General features: G+C 42.4%; 1 protein-coding gene across 6 annotated transcripts in view; it reads left to right on the top strand.

The window, feature by feature from the left end:
• Positions 1–2022: 2022 nt before the first annotated feature.
• The window catches only part of RAPGEF2 (Rap guanine nucleotide exchange factor 2), a 254331-nt gene continuing 241053 nt past the window's right edge, over positions 2023–15300 (top strand). For all 6 annotated transcript variants that reach the window (XM_066387291.1, XM_066387252.1, XM_066387263.1 and 3 more), the window contains exon 1: positions 2023–2554. In XM_066387291.1, coding sequence (XP_066243388.1) covers positions 2486–2554 — 69 coding nt within the window. In that variant the 5' untranslated portion in view covers positions 2023–2485. The remainder of the gene's footprint in view (positions 2555–15300) is intronic.

Below are 15300 nucleotides of genomic sequence, written 5' to 3'. Positions count from 1 at the left end.
GAGGCTGTTTGTGGGCACATTTGGGGCAGGTAATCTGGAGCCTGGTTTGCACATGTTAATTCTGAGATATCTATTAGACACCAGATGGAGATGTCAGGTATATTTTTTCACTTCATTGGATTTGATTTTCTTCTCTCTTTACAGCGCTGTAATGGCATTTATTCATGTTCTTTGCTTTCAAGGTGGTGGTCCATGTCATAGAGAATTTGATGCTGGGGCTTAGTGAAGGAGTGAAAGAGAAATATGGGGAAGCAGTTTCAGCAAGAGCGGTAGAAGAGGGGTTAGAGATACAATTTAGAACTTGGATGCAGTTTCACAGGGTTGCACAGTCCCTTCTCTAATTAGAAGCCATACTATCTGTTTAATGCCACACAGGTCATTTAAGGCCCCCCAAAATGTTTGCTCACAACCTATTCCAAGTGTTTAAAATAAACTGGATGTTAAAAAGGTATGGTTGAAAATTTGAAAAAGTTCAACATATTAGGTCATAAAAGTACAATCCTCCTCTAAGTATAGCCTCTGCATAGACATCAAAACATGAAATTGTTGGGAAAGGGGGAGGGGGAAGGCAGATAAAAATAAAACCCTAGGACCAGAACAGCAGAGCTGTTCCTGGTACTTGGCTGACCTTACACACCTTGACCTGGCTCACAAAGGGAGAGGGAGGGGGAAAGGGAACAGCAGGAGTGGTAACATCTTAAAGGGCTCCGTTTCAGTGTTCTCTGCGAGTCTGGCTTGGAACTAGGAGATCTGGATAAGGACGTTTGCTCTGCCTAACGCAAAGCCAGATTTGTCAATGTCTCCGATTGTCACAAAACCGTCCGGGTCTCGCTAACACCTTTAAATCGGGCGTGTTTGCGTGTCGGGGGTGGTATTGGGTCTAGTGTTGACGCTGGCACATTTCCATCTCCTTAATTTCGTGGTCATTTTGGTGTCTGCTGGTACCAGAGTGATCACAAAAGGCAGAACAGGTTAGCTTTTCCCGCAGTAAGTTACAAATCAGCAAAATAAATCCTTAGAGGATTTATCGTGTCTGAAGCAGCTAAGAGCCAACCCTTGGGTTCAAAATGCCCAGTGCGAGATCAGGACACCGGGATGCACGCCACCTCCTCGGCGCCAGGTTGTGCGGGACTCTGATCAGCTCCTCCTAGGGCGATGCGACCCCCGCGCGGCCGGAGCTTTCGGCTCACCTGGTCACTGCCAAAGGTGAGGCGCCCGCGCGAGGGCGCGGCCGGCGGGCGGGCTCCGAAACCGCGAGGGGGCGGAACCTGGCGCGAAGGGCCGCCCCGCCCCCCGATGATGCGGCGCCCGCCGACTCGCCCCCGTCTTGTCACTCACTCCTCACCATGGTTGCAGCACAAAGCAACAAGCCCCGGAGGCCGCTTCCTCCCTGAGGAGCGGCTCCCGCGGCCGGAGAAGGAGCAGAAGGAGGAAGAGGCGGGGGAAGAGGAGGGGAATCGCCGCTTCCCAAACACTCTCTCCGAGGGGCTGTGCGCGGCTCTAGGCTCAAGGCCATCGGACGTCTGCGGCCGGGAGTCCGGACCTGGGCAGCCCGCGGCCCCCTTTCCTCTCTCCCGCCCCGTGCAGATCTGGAACAAAGTTGCCGAGAGCGACTGGGCCGGAGGGCTGCAGCCCGGACCGGGTGCTCTGGCCGCGGCGGCGCCCGGAAAGCTGCGCTTCGGAAGCGCTGATGGGGGGAGGCGGCGGCGGCGGAGCCCGCGGCGGCGGCCGGAGCCACGGCGGCGGCGGCGCGGCGGCCCGAGGGGATGCAGCAGCAATCGGGAGGGACGGCCGAGACCAGTAGACGCTCGGGAGCGGCAGGGACAGCGGCCGACGCGATCGGGCTTCGCAGCGCCCGGATCTGAGCCAGTCTTCTCCACGGCGGCCGAGTGCCCGAGGACTGGGGACGCCGGCGATCCGAGCGATTCCCGGAGACCCCCGGGCGGCGGCGCGAGCCCCTGAGAGGAGGGGGCGACCCTCCGCGCGGGAGGGGATTGGAGGCCCCGCCTGCCCGCAGCCCTCCCCCTCCTCACTGTCGCTCCTACCTCCCTAAAAATAACTCAGGCCCTCTGGGGCCAGGAGGAGCCGCCACTGTCCCCCGAGTGGAGCCGGGGGAGGCGTGTCAAGCCAGGGCCCGGAGGGAGCCGGGCGCGCCAGGAAGCCTTGCCCGGCCCGGCGGCGAGGAAGAAGAGGTGGAGGAAGGGGAGTGCCTGGCCGCCGATCGCGCCGCGGGGACCCTCCGGGCCGTGTGTCTCGGGAGCCGCGAGGCCTCGCTCTCCCGCTAGGTCTCCTGCACGCCCGTCCCGCACTTCGGCACCCGGGCACCGTCGAGCCGCCCCTCTCCGGGCCCCGCCGCCGCCGCCGCCGCGGTTTGGCTTATTAGCCTCGGGCGGGCGGAGCGCACAGGGCGGAGGCAGCGGCTGCGCTGGGCCGGGAGGAGGCAGAGGAGGGTGCGGAGCGGCTCCGGCCGGGCCCGTGGGGGGAGATGGCGTCCTACGTGGATAACAGCTTTCGCCAAGCGGTGATGAAGAACCCCGCGGAGAGGACCTCCCAGGTGAGACCCGTCTGGATTTGACCGCATTTGTGGCTCCTAGGTTGCGCCCTCCTGGGTATCCCCGCGCACCCACTCTCCCAATAGGACCCCCAACTTCAGTTGCATCCCATGTCCGGGGCTTCTTTCCTGATCATCTTGGGTTTAATTTTCCGTCTCCTGGATATTCTCCTCGTTTCTGTTGCTCTCCCCAATCCTGACCTTCCTTCTGTGTTTGTCCAGTGTAGAGAATTCTCTAATTAGCTCCTCTTCCCAGCCGCATACCGGGCTCTGTGAACCTCGGGGTGTGTGTGTGGGTCACCTCCCCTCGGTGGGCTACTCTTGCCACCTCCCTGTCTGTGCCTTCTCAAGCATGTGCTCCCCCCACTTCAGAGTTTGGTGGTGTTTGAGAAGGTATTGCAGGGAACTTGTACGGGTCTGTGCAAGACAACCGTGTTGGCCTTCTAAAGTTAAATATTGAGGTGTGTATTTTAATACTTTGCTCTTTTGAAAAGAAGTGATGCAGCTTTCCAGTTAAAGGAGGGAAAAGTTGCATAGCTAGTGCTTTTAGTGTAGAGTGCAGAGAAGGCATATTCAAATACACCCCCGGAAAGGACACCCTTCGGATTCCTTTGGTGTTGCACAACTGTGTCAAAACTAGATAAGTTTGTTAACCTTTATACATTCATTTACCTTCAGGCTTATTTTTCTCTTAACTGGAGGAATCGCTGCTGGTGTTGGATTTGGTCATTCCAAGTTGGACTAGAAAGGGGGAAATTTTGTAAAAATGTGGTGGTTTGATTTCTTTTTTTGCTTTTAGTTGCTGACTGGATAATGACGCATATTTCTAAGCGTTGGGATGTTGACTACAGGGTATCTCGCTGCCAACCTTCTTAAGACAAATAAGCCCTTATGATCCTTGGGACCATCAGACATTTAGGATCTAATGCTTGGAAGAGTTGCTGCACTTGTTAAGTGTTGGATGCCATCTGTTCAGATCTGAGTGCTCTTCTCTGAGGTTGATTATTATTATTTACTGGGGGAGAACAGAATAAAATAGAATCTTCCACTGGCTGCTTTTGGACAAGGCCCAAGATTGGCACCTGGTACTGTTTTTGATTTTTCATTTTTCTTGGTGGAGCCGTCACATCTGGGGGATCATAGATTGCACATATTTACCAAATGTGTGGAAGCTGGGTGGTAATTTTACAAGAATATTCATTTCACAAGAAAGTTTCTCTTCCAAAGGATTATTTATCAAAAACAAAGAATGTCCTGCTTTGATCATGTCCTTGAGCATCATTTCACTGCCTCTCATGTGCCTTGTTTATTCACTGTTGTTTTAAAATTGTCCATTGAGTCAGTCTTCTGCATCTGAAAATGCTCATTCCCGGTTACAATGTGATGGAAAAGCCAGTTTCAATGAAATAATTCAGTTTGGAAGGGTCAAGTGAAATCACATATGCTGAAATATTAGAATCTAGCAAGATGGGTCAGAAAATGATGTCAGAGGCCTTTAGTGGAAATTAGAGAGGGGAGAAGGGGTGGTGCCTTTGGTCAATTACTTAAAATAGCAATGATTGGAAGCCTGCTATGGGGGGGTGGTACTTCACCAAACAAGACTGAAAGACAAAAACCTTCACTGTGACAGTATGTGGATTGTGCTAAATAAATGAACTGTTAAACTTTCCTGTTCCTTTGCCAGTTGTGTAGAATAAAAATGGACCCAGCATAGAACTTGGCCTGAGTCAGAAGTAGGGCAGTTACTACTAACACTACATGATAAAAGCTTTATTGACAGTCTGAATTTCCCCCAACTGAACCATCATAGGAAAAGTAAACAGAGAGAAAGCTACCAAACATTTTGTACACTAAGTGTCAGCCCTATTAACTTTGATGTTCATTTGGTTATTACTAATGCACACCCTCACATTCATTACTGTCTAAAGAGCAAGTAGGTTTGAATGTGACTGTTTTCCATCTTCACTTGGCTTGTCAAGAAAGATCTTCTTAAAGTTTGAAATTGACACGAGTAAAAGTAAAAAAAAAAAGTGTTTTGGTAGAAGGTGCTTTTTGTATGGAGTGCCTTGTTAATGCCAGGGCTGGAAGTTTTTCTGTACTGTTTTCTTCACGAATGCTTGAGAGTTAGAATTTTGTAATACAGGGAAAGCAGACATTAAATAAGCTTGATATCATGAACAGAAGGATATGAACTAGGAAAGTTTTGCTGTCATGCTTCCTTCTGTTTCTCAGGATAGACTTGGTAAAGGAGTTTGTATGATTTTCATTTCAGGCAAAAGGAAGATGTTTTCAAAGAAAAGAACACAGGAAAATCCAGAAATTTTTTTGTTAAATTTAACTTTTTTCTTAACCCCACTCCAGTCCAGTTTCTCTCCCCAATGCTGTAAACACCTAATTTTGTATTTAGGTTAATCAATTGTAACTGTGATGTTGCTAGTGTAACCTAAGTAGTTAGCTAGAAGAGAATCTGCGTGGGGGAGAACCCCAGTGTAAACACAGAGACTGAAAATTTGGGAGTTTTTCAGGCTACCTGGAAAATGGGAACTCATTTTATTTAGGCATTTCATTAGAGAAGAGGAATGGTAAGGAGAAATTCAAAAATTGTCACCTGAACTTTTAGCCAGATCATGAATATTCAGAATACTCTTGAGAGGAAGAAAAAGGTCCTCTTTAGTCCAATGTGTGTCCCATATTGTGTGTCTGGAAACCTGGCTAAGATCTAGTCAATGGGGCCCTGTGTTCTGAAAAACAAACCCTCTTGAAAATAATGAACACTAAACGTTCTATTGATATTTTTCAGTGCAAGTCTGTTGAAAAACAGGACTCTTAAGTAATTGCTTTATTAAACTATTTGAGTTTATGTCTTTAATCACTTAAATGGGAAGCTGGGTCACCAGAGCAATTTAATGAAGTAAAAGACGTAAATAAATTACAAACAGCTTTATCCTCTATGGCTTTGAGCAAGAAAATGTTTTTTCTAAACCATTTTATTAAGTTGTTGAGTTCAGACCCCTTGAAATTGCTTTTGTACAGTATTTAAATACATAATGTTTTTAGTTTTTCAGGTGAACCATCTATTGCAGAATTGTTTCCTCTATTTTAAAAAACCTAATTGATTGTGTTTTTAGTTAGTTGTAAAAGTTACTTTTAAAATTGGTAAGTGTAAAATGGCCCCACAGTGTCCCCTTCTAGTTAATAATATTACTTTGTCCTTTCCCATTGAAAAACTTTTTTGGGGGGCTCTTGTACTTTTTGATTTAGTTGCTAACTCATGAATTTGTGAACTTAAGAGTTCCTAATAGTATAAGGGTTGATTCTTTATAAAGTCACTTAGTAGAATGTATCTTGAGTCATAATGAGAGGGCTGAAAAACACCTTTACCCAAGAGAACTTTAAGTTATGAGATTCTGCACAAAAGAGTTTCTATGGTAAATATTTAACTTTCAAATCTAATGGAAGAATTGTGTCTCTTATAGTTAAATTTTCCATTTGAGTTTCTTTTCATCGTTGTTTATGAGCAGTCTCATATTTTCATTTGACAACTTATACTTTGATTATATTTTATCCCAGTTTTGGGTTCTAGTAATAAATATTTGCTTTTTAAGTAGTTTTTGTTCATAAAACACAACTAAATGATCTCTGTGCAGAGTTTTGAAAAGCACGTCTTACAAAGTAATGCCTGTTTGGTTACAAGTATTTAGCTTCCATAATAATGACATTTGAATTTGTAGGTTAAAAACCCACACATTTCTAACTGAAGCACTAATTTTAAACTGTATTACTATGTGACTTTGAACAAGTGAGGATTTAAATTTATGGTAAAAAAATTATTGACTTTTTAATTTTTTTGCAGTGTTAGTCTCCTTCAGTAACCTTTAAAACATTTAGTTATTAACAATTCCATAATTAGCTTTGCATATCTTGGCTAAGGTTCAAAATGAATCTCTCCAACTGCAGTGCTGTATTGTAGAGACTGGATTAACACAGTCCTTCCCAGACCCTTGGGCTTTTACAGAACAGTTAAAAGATAAAATTAAAAAGGAAGAGGATTACCTGGTTGCCAGCTAGTTGCCATTTTTTCCTCTCAAGAAAGGACATTAAACAAAAAACAAAAAACACCGGCTATAACCTCTTATCACTATCATTTTATTAACAGTCTTGTTATTGAATAAGAAAGGTTGGACCTACTATCATTTTTTTAAAGGTTTTTATTTATTGATTTTACAGAGTGGGGGGGGGGCAGAAGTTTCAACTCATAGTTGCTTCAAGTGAGTTGTTCATTGATTGTTGTATGTGCCTTGACCTGGCGAGCTGAGGGTTTGGAATCAGCGACCTCAGCATTCCAGATGGACGCTCTATCCACGTCGCAACCACAGGCTGGGCCCCACTATAACTTCCAAAGCTCAGTTTCTTAAATCACATTTTATTTTTGCTACTTTGTTTTTTTTGCATAAGAAAATGCACTTTCTCTTTTTAAATTTGCTGTTGTTTTAAAGAAAACTATTTGGGTGCATTTTGGGGTGAGTTACATGATTACAATATGACCTGTCTTTGGTGATATTTGAAATTCAAGTCATGGTCTGACCAGGTGGTGGCACAGTGGATAGACTGTTGACCTGGGATGCTGAAGACCCAGGTTTAAAATCGAGGTCGCTGGCTTGAGTGCAGCCTCATCCAGCCTCATCTAGGCTCACCAGTGTGAGTGCGGGGTCACTGGCTTGAGCGTGGGATCATAATATGACTCCACGGTCACTGGCTTTAGCCCAAGGTTGCTAGCTTGAGCAGTGGGTGGCTGGCTCAGCTGGAGCCCCCCTCCCCCCATCCAGGCACAAACGGGAAAGCAATCAATGAACAGCTAAAGTACTGCGCTGCAACTATGAGTTGATGCTTCTTATCTCTCCTTCCTGTCTGTCTGTTTCTTTCTCTCCTTAAAAAAAAGAAAGGAAGAAATCAAGTCACATAAAGTATGACAAAGTTATAGTTGCATATGCCTCAAATATAAATTCTCTCTGAAATAAAGACTTTTAAAGCAACATAGAAATAATGTTTCTTGAGTCATTTGAAAACTTTCTTTTTAAGGACTTGTAATTACCTGAAGTAACTTTGACTAGACTAAAGAGACATGGAAACATGGACACTGATTAGTTCCTTGATACCTGTATTTTATGGGCTATTGCCTCTTCTCATTTTTTGGTAGCAGTTTCCTTATCTGTAAAATGAGGATAATAGATAGCTTCCTGAGGCTGTTTGGTAGATTAAGTGAAAGTACATTTATTATTTACTATTTAGTGCAATGTCTAATGATAGTTGCAGCACATTTTAATGAAATATCTATTATTTTCCAAACCTTGGGAATTCAAAGATGAAATGAGACATGTGCCCCTCAAGTAATTCGCCAATTTATTGTGTCCTGTAAGTAGGATGTGATTCATTAATGTTGTAATAGCTGTCTTCTGCCAACACTGAAGAGGCTGTGTGGTCTTCCTGTGTGAGTACATGTATTTAGTTTTGGGTGAATAGGTATTCACCTACCAGTAGACTAATAGACGTGAAGGATATTCCAGACTGACACATTGGAGCCAAGGGAATGAGTGAGTAGGGAATGGAGTGTAGAAACTTGTGGTTTGGAAGAGAGAGTGAAGAGTCCAAGAGTTCTGTTAGAGAGAGAGAGACAGGAACATCGATCTGTTCCTGTATGTGCCCTGACCGGGGATCGAAGCTGTGCTTCTCTGTGCTTTGGGATGATGCTCTAACCAACTGAGCCATTGAGCCAGGGATAAAGGCTGATGTCTGTTCTTGAGGCTTGTGGTGGTTGAGAGCCTGAGTTACACAATGGAGACGAACTAGAACTTCGCAGGAGCAGACCGCTGGACAGGCTGGCTGAATGCATGTGTGTATGTCAGCTACTCATTGCACAAACGATGCTCACGTTATGCCGGTTCACTTGAATCATGGCAGATGACAATGACGGACAGTTCCTAGTTCGTTGGGAAAAAGCCCAGGTTGTGAATATAATTTTCTTTTATAATTAGCAATATTTTTCCTTAAACTTTGTTATCTTCTATGTGCACATCCTGGAATCTAATATGAAATGCCTGATTTATCATATGATGTATTATGCTAAATACATTAATATTTCTTAACCTGTAGTGATAATGTGATGCCAAAGCATTCTGTCATTTGGAAGAGTCAAGGAATGTCTTAATTTAAGCAGGCAAAAGCGAATTTATTTACATAAAATTTCACAATTGACTTCTAAAAAAAATTTATTCATTTTAGAGAGGTGGGGGGGAGAGAGAGAGGAAGGGAGGGAGAGAAAGAGAGAGAAAGAAAGAGAGAGAGAGAAAGAAAGAAAGAAAGAAGGGGGAAGAGCAGGAAGCATCAACTCCCATATGTGCCTTGACCAGGCAGGCCCTGGGTTTTGAGCCAGCGACCTCAGCGTTCCAGGTGCATGCTTTATCCACTGCACCACCTCAGGTAAGACCATAGTAGACTTGTGATGTAATCTTTGTAGTGAGTCTATTGAGAACAATGTCTTCTTCTCCAGCACTATTTTTTATTTAGATAGATTAATTAATGTTGTTAAATTAGGAAGGAAAAGCAATTTGTAGTACATATAATTGTTTGTAGCTTTGTCAGGGTTTTTAAATATATATTTAGAAAACTTCTCAGTGATTATAATGTCAGCCTTTTTGGGGAGAAAAATAAGCTGACTGCCACATTATTTTGGTTTAGGATTTTTATCTTTTCAGGAAAAAAAGGACACCTTTGTTCTCACATGCTGATTAGCTAATACTTACTGAGCCGGATGAGGTATGTGTTTCCTGATGTATTCAGGTAGCTCCTTTTCTTCAGTCTGTGAAAGGATTTAGCTTTGGTGTGGCTGTGGTGGGTGGGGTTAGTTTCTTTTTGGAGCGCAAAGTTGTTGCATTTTAAATTCTCTTGCCTCTGACATTTCTGTGCTTTCACACTCATTAATTGTAAAAAGCGTCTTAAAGGAGTTGATGTCAGTGACTTGGAGGGGCACTTTGTCATTGGAACTAAAACCCTCCTGCCTCTACCTATAATTTCTGGTCGCTTGTACATGTAAATTGAAAGTCAGATTGTGGAGGTTTAGAATTTTTCAGCTATTAATATGAGCTAAATGAATTGAAGTATAACATGACATTTTGATCCTGAACTGTGGCTAGTTTAGTTGACAAAGTAACACTCACCATAATATCTGGCCCTCGACACCTTTTTGTTCTCTATTCTCTAGCTGGTGAAATTTGTTCCTACCGACAAAAAAGCTAATAAGAAAAGGTCCTAAAGAAGAATTAGCCGTTAGATGGTTTTCTGGAGAGGCCTGATACTAACTTTCTTAGAAGCTAAACTAGCAATCAGTGTGTATGGCCAGTAACCACGGCCACCATCACAGCCGCCTGGCCCACGCAGGTTCACATTAGATTCAGACAGACGGTAATGAAACAATGGAGCCAGGAACTGGTGGGCCATCATCTTTATCCTAGCTTGCACCCGGCAGGCAAGAAATACACACAGTGGGAAAGCACTTCCCTTTCCATTCAGGGCTCCCAAAGCCACTGACTTATCTGAGCTTCCTAGAATCAAAGGTTTTTACCTCACCAGCCCTATTCTCTGTTCCCCATCTCCTTCTCTCTGCACAAACTGGTTTCTCCTTTAGCATTCCGCCATCTTGGCTGCCTCTCCTCTCCTCCACATGGCCTTTCTCTGCTCTCCTCTCTCATGCTAATCTCAAGAACAGAGAGAGAGCAAGCTCCCGGTCTGCCCCCATTTTATAGTGTAGAAATCAAAACCTTTAATCCAATATACAAACAAGGAAGTCTCTGATACAAAGTCACTTATCTGAGGCATAATGGGATTCCTCATGAGAGTGCACCACCCCACATCATGCAGTCAGTCAAGGGTGTGGGAAAAAGCTTAGTCTTAAAACTAAGTTTCAGGCTATAAGGACCCTGCCTGCTTACAGCCTGTCCCCCACACCCAATGCAAACTATAAGCGGGCAAACATATATATCATATTTACAAACTTATTTGACCAACACAATGGATCTAGGGGTAGGGGCACTGTGGTGTTTATCTGATTTCTCCACTTAAAGTATTCACTGCAGAGTAGAAAATTTACTATCCATTTTAAAAAATAAATCTTTTTGGTTGAGAGAATTATGGACTCACTCACAGTGTTGAGAAAGGATACAGAGAGATCCTGTGCGCCCTATACCCCGTTTTTCCTATTACTAACTAATATCTTGCAAAACGAGAGTACAGTGTCACAACCAGGATATTGACATGGATAGGCAAGAACCACAACAATTCCATCACCACAAGACATCTCCTGTTGCCTTTTTATAGCCATAGCTACTCCCCTCCCTCCCTCTGGCAAAGACTAATGTGTGCTTCACTGCTATAATTTTGTCATTTTAAGAATGTTACATAAATGGAATCATACGGTGTTTAACCTTTAAGGATTGGCTTTTTTTTTTTGCAGTCAGCATAAGTAAAGCTCATTACCTTTTGGTTAAAATGAATTTCTATTGTTGTCGCTGAGTGGTTTGGGTTTAGGTTCCTGAAATACCAACAATATATGGGGATTGTGGGTGGAGGGGGGTCAGGGGGAGTAAGGGTGAGAGGGGTTGAAATAGTGACAGTGGTGAGAAAATTCTATAATAATGTGTATAAAATAAAGACCAAAAGCATGGCTAAGCAAGAGGTGTAATAATAGTACAGTATATTTGGGATATTTCAATATTTGTAGTTTCTTTCCACATATATACGTATATATGTATTCATAATGGAAGTGGTAAGCTTAGTCTCAGCCATTAGTGATTCCTCATTCAGAGAAATTACTTCATCTTCTCAAAGGAAATGGCATTTAAAAAATATTTTTATTAATTGATTTTAGTGAGAGGAAGGGAGGGAGCCAGGGAGAGAAAGACAGGAACATTGATCTGTTTCTGCACGTGCCCTGACTGGGGATTGAACTGGCAACCTCTGTGCTTGGGGATGATGCTCTAATCAACTGAGCTATCTGGCCAGGGCAAAAAGAAGTGGCATTTTTTACAATTCAGAAGGAAGCCTAATGAATGTTTGTACAAAGGCATCCCAGTGGCCAAATTGGGGACAATTTGAGTAACAAGGTAAATAAATAATGGATTGTAAACCTCTAGGGAAAATGTATTCCACGAGCTCATACTAATATAAAAAAATAATTGAATACATAAATAATTGGGCGAGAAAAGACAGCTCTTGGTTATAGTAGAATTCTAATAAATGGAGAAGAAATGATGGAAATAGAAAATCAAACATGACAGTGATAATTGTGACAAGCAAGAGTCATCAGTGGATGCCAAGATTAGTGAATGAAAATGTGATGAAATATACCATATGTCAAATATCAGAATATTTGCATAGTCTCAACATATCTTTGCCACAAGATTAATTAATTATAAGGGTAAGTCAGTACTTTCATAGAGAAGAAAACTGGCAGACACCAAATTAAACAAGTGATCATGGTTATAGGACCAGTAAAGACATGTCAACATCATGATTCACAATGAGAAGGGCACATCTGTGCTTGGATTCTTACTGAAAAACTTCAATATAAGTGTCAGGAAACATTCGACAAACTCAGATTTAAGGCCCTTATACAGAATAACTGTCTAATACTCAAAAGTGTCCAAGGTTGAAAGGATGAAATGCCGAAGAACAGTCCCAGGTTGGAAGAGATTAGGAAATGTAATAACCAAATGAGATATGGGATGCTGGATTAGATTCTCAGACAGAAAAAAATTATTAGATGACAACTGATAAAATTTGAAACACACACATGCTAATAAAGAAATGGACAAGAAGCACTAAAATGATAACTTTTTAAAAAAGATTTTATGTGTTCATTTTTAGAGAGAGAGAGGGGGAGAGAGAGAGGAAAGCGATAGAACAGGAGGAGGAGCAGGAAGCATCAACTCCCATATGTGCCTTGACCCGGCAAGCCCAGGGTTTTGAACCGGTGACCTCCGTGTTCCAGGTCAATGGTTTAACCACTGTGCCAACACAGGTCAGGCTAAAATGATAACTTTTAACTGTTCATTAATCTTTATTCCTTACTGATTTTTTTTTTATTATTTACAGGATAACAGTGTATTTTACCAGTTTTGAATGTTTCGTGATCCAGAATTTAGGTAAATGAGAAGATTTGGTATAAGAAAAAAATGTGCAGGAAATAAAACATCTCATGTATATTAAAGCATAATGGAAAATGAAATGTGGTAGTAGCTTCAGGAAGTCAGTCTAGGTGAAATTAAGGTTGTAGGTCCCTCTCCGTTTTCTTTCCTGTGAATTTAAAAATTCTTTAAATTGTTACTTTAGGGAGGAATGAGGATCGAAGAAAGGAAGAGCAGGGCAAAGGTGTGTTTCAAGAGTCCAGTCAAAGGCACTACAGCTATAGAGGATAATACGGTTAGGTTGAGTGTGTTCAGTGCTTTCATTTAGACTGTTTACGACTTCTTCTATAAGGAGTCAGAAAGGAAAAATAGCAATGAAAAAAATAAGCTCAAGGTAGAAATATCTCCACAAATCTACCCACCCCCTTAGATATATCTCCACAAATCTACCCACCCCCACCCCCACCCCCTACCTTTTCTTGTAAACACTGGAGGAGGCATGCTATTTTTGTATACTATGTACTGTTTTGTTTTAGTTTTTACAAGTTTTATTTTATTTTATTTTTTTTACAGAGACAGAAAGTTAGAGAGAGGGATAGACAGGGACAGAGAAGCATCAATCATTAGTTTTTCGTTGCGCGTTGCAACACCTTAGTTGTTCATTGATTGCTTTCTCATATGTGCCTTGACTGCGGGCCTTCAGCATACCGAGTAACCCCTTGCTCGAGCCAGCGACCTTGGGTCCAAGCTGGTGAGCTTTGCTCAAACCAGAGGAGCCCGTGCTCAAGCTGGTGACCTCGGGGTCTCGAACCTGGGTCCTCAGCATCCCAGTCCGACACTCTATCCATTGCGCCACTGCCTGGTCAGGCTACTATGTACTGTTTTGATATCACTGAAATTGGTGCTGGGAGATTAGATAAAAATATAGGAGACCTAATTTTAGAAATAACTACAAATAAATGATAAACTGGAAGGTGGTCACTATTTTTAATTGCAAGGATTTATACCTTATTTCCCCATGTATAAGATGGACCTTTATTCTAAAAATTTGGGGTCTAAAAACAGGGTGCAGGTTTTTTTTTGTGTGTGTGTGACAGACAGAAAGAGGGACAGACAGACTGGAAGGGAGAGAGATGAGAAGCATCAATTCTTTGTTGCAGCTCCTTAGTTTCTCATTGATTGCTTTCTCATATGTGCCTTGACTGGGGGGCTACAGCAGACCAAGTGACCCCTTGCTCAAGCCAGAGACCTTGGGCTCAAGCTAGTGATCCTTGCTCAAACCAGATCAGCCTGCACTCAAGCTGGTGACCTCATGGTTTCGAACCTGGGTCTTCTGCGTCCCAGTCTGACGTTCTATCTATTGTACTACGCCATCGCCTGGTCAGGCAAAAACTGGGTGCATTTTAGACAGTGGTGGTAGATTTTTTTTACTTGTATTTCCTGCTTTATCGCACTTGTTTTTGTGCTCATTGTGGAAGATAGTGATTTGTCCTCAGACACAGATGAGGGCAAGCTAATGGATGGGAGTTTTGACTGTGATGAGAAGTTGTATGAATTTTATGATGAATAAAACTTGAGTTCAACAACTTTATGTAATACATTTTCTTTCAAATTTAGGGCCCCAAAATTAAGGTGCATCTTATATCATACATGGGAGTGTCTTTTCCATGGGGAAATATGGTACCATTTGTTTTCTGTAGTTTAAAAGAATTTTTTTTTTCTGTTTGATGTTTTCAATAATAAATTGTGTTTGAGGAAACAAGTGAAAAAGAAAAGACCTGGCTAGGCTTTGAAGTATCTAAATTTTTGTAAAATAAAAAAAAATATATGAAAGTGATTAGGTGTAGACTAAACTAAACCTACTTAACATTCATCCAGTTCTGTATACAAGTCACTATTTGAATTCTTCAAGGGAATAAGATTCTGATTTTTTTTTCCTGTGCATAATCCTTACATTATGTCTTGCAAACTCCATTTTCTTCTAAGTACACTCAGATTTACTAGAAAAAGCTTGGTCAAATTGTTAAAAAATATTTGGCTGAGTTACATTTTTTTAGTTCTTAAGAAACTGCTTGATCAAACATACATTTCCAGACAACTAGAGAAGAGTTTTAAAAACTCATGAGTTTTAAAAATGGAAATGCAGTAGCATAAAACGTGAAGAATTGATGTAAGGAAGAATTTGACTGCGTTTCAGTTTTGTTTCCAATCTTCATTCACGTCTGGCTCCCCAACCCCCTACTTTTATAGAGCTGGAAGAAATTGAGCAAGATTTATGGGCAGATGTTATCTGCAAGCCTGCTCTGCTCCTTGGATTTGGAATACCACAAACTGCTTTTATACACAGACAATGTATGCTGAACCCCAGAAGTTCTTTATTCCCAAATGAGAATCTCCAAACCTCATCATCATCTAAGACTTAAGTTGGAATGTGCGGGAATTCCTATCTTGACTTGCCTTTCTCTGGTGTGGTTTAAATCTACACCACACAGAGAAAACTCTGTGGGAGGCAGTGTGGTAAAATCCCTTTACTTTAAAAGTCTTTGTTCCCACTTTATATATCCTAGGATG

This window comes from Saccopteryx leptura, chromosome 1 (genome assembly GCF_036850995.1).
Source record: "Saccopteryx leptura isolate mSacLep1 chromosome 1, mSacLep1_pri_phased_curated, whole genome shotgun sequence".
NCBI lineage: Eukaryota > Metazoa > Chordata > Mammalia > Chiroptera > Emballonuridae > Saccopteryx > Saccopteryx leptura.
This window is presented reverse-complemented; position numbering and strand designations above follow the sequence as displayed.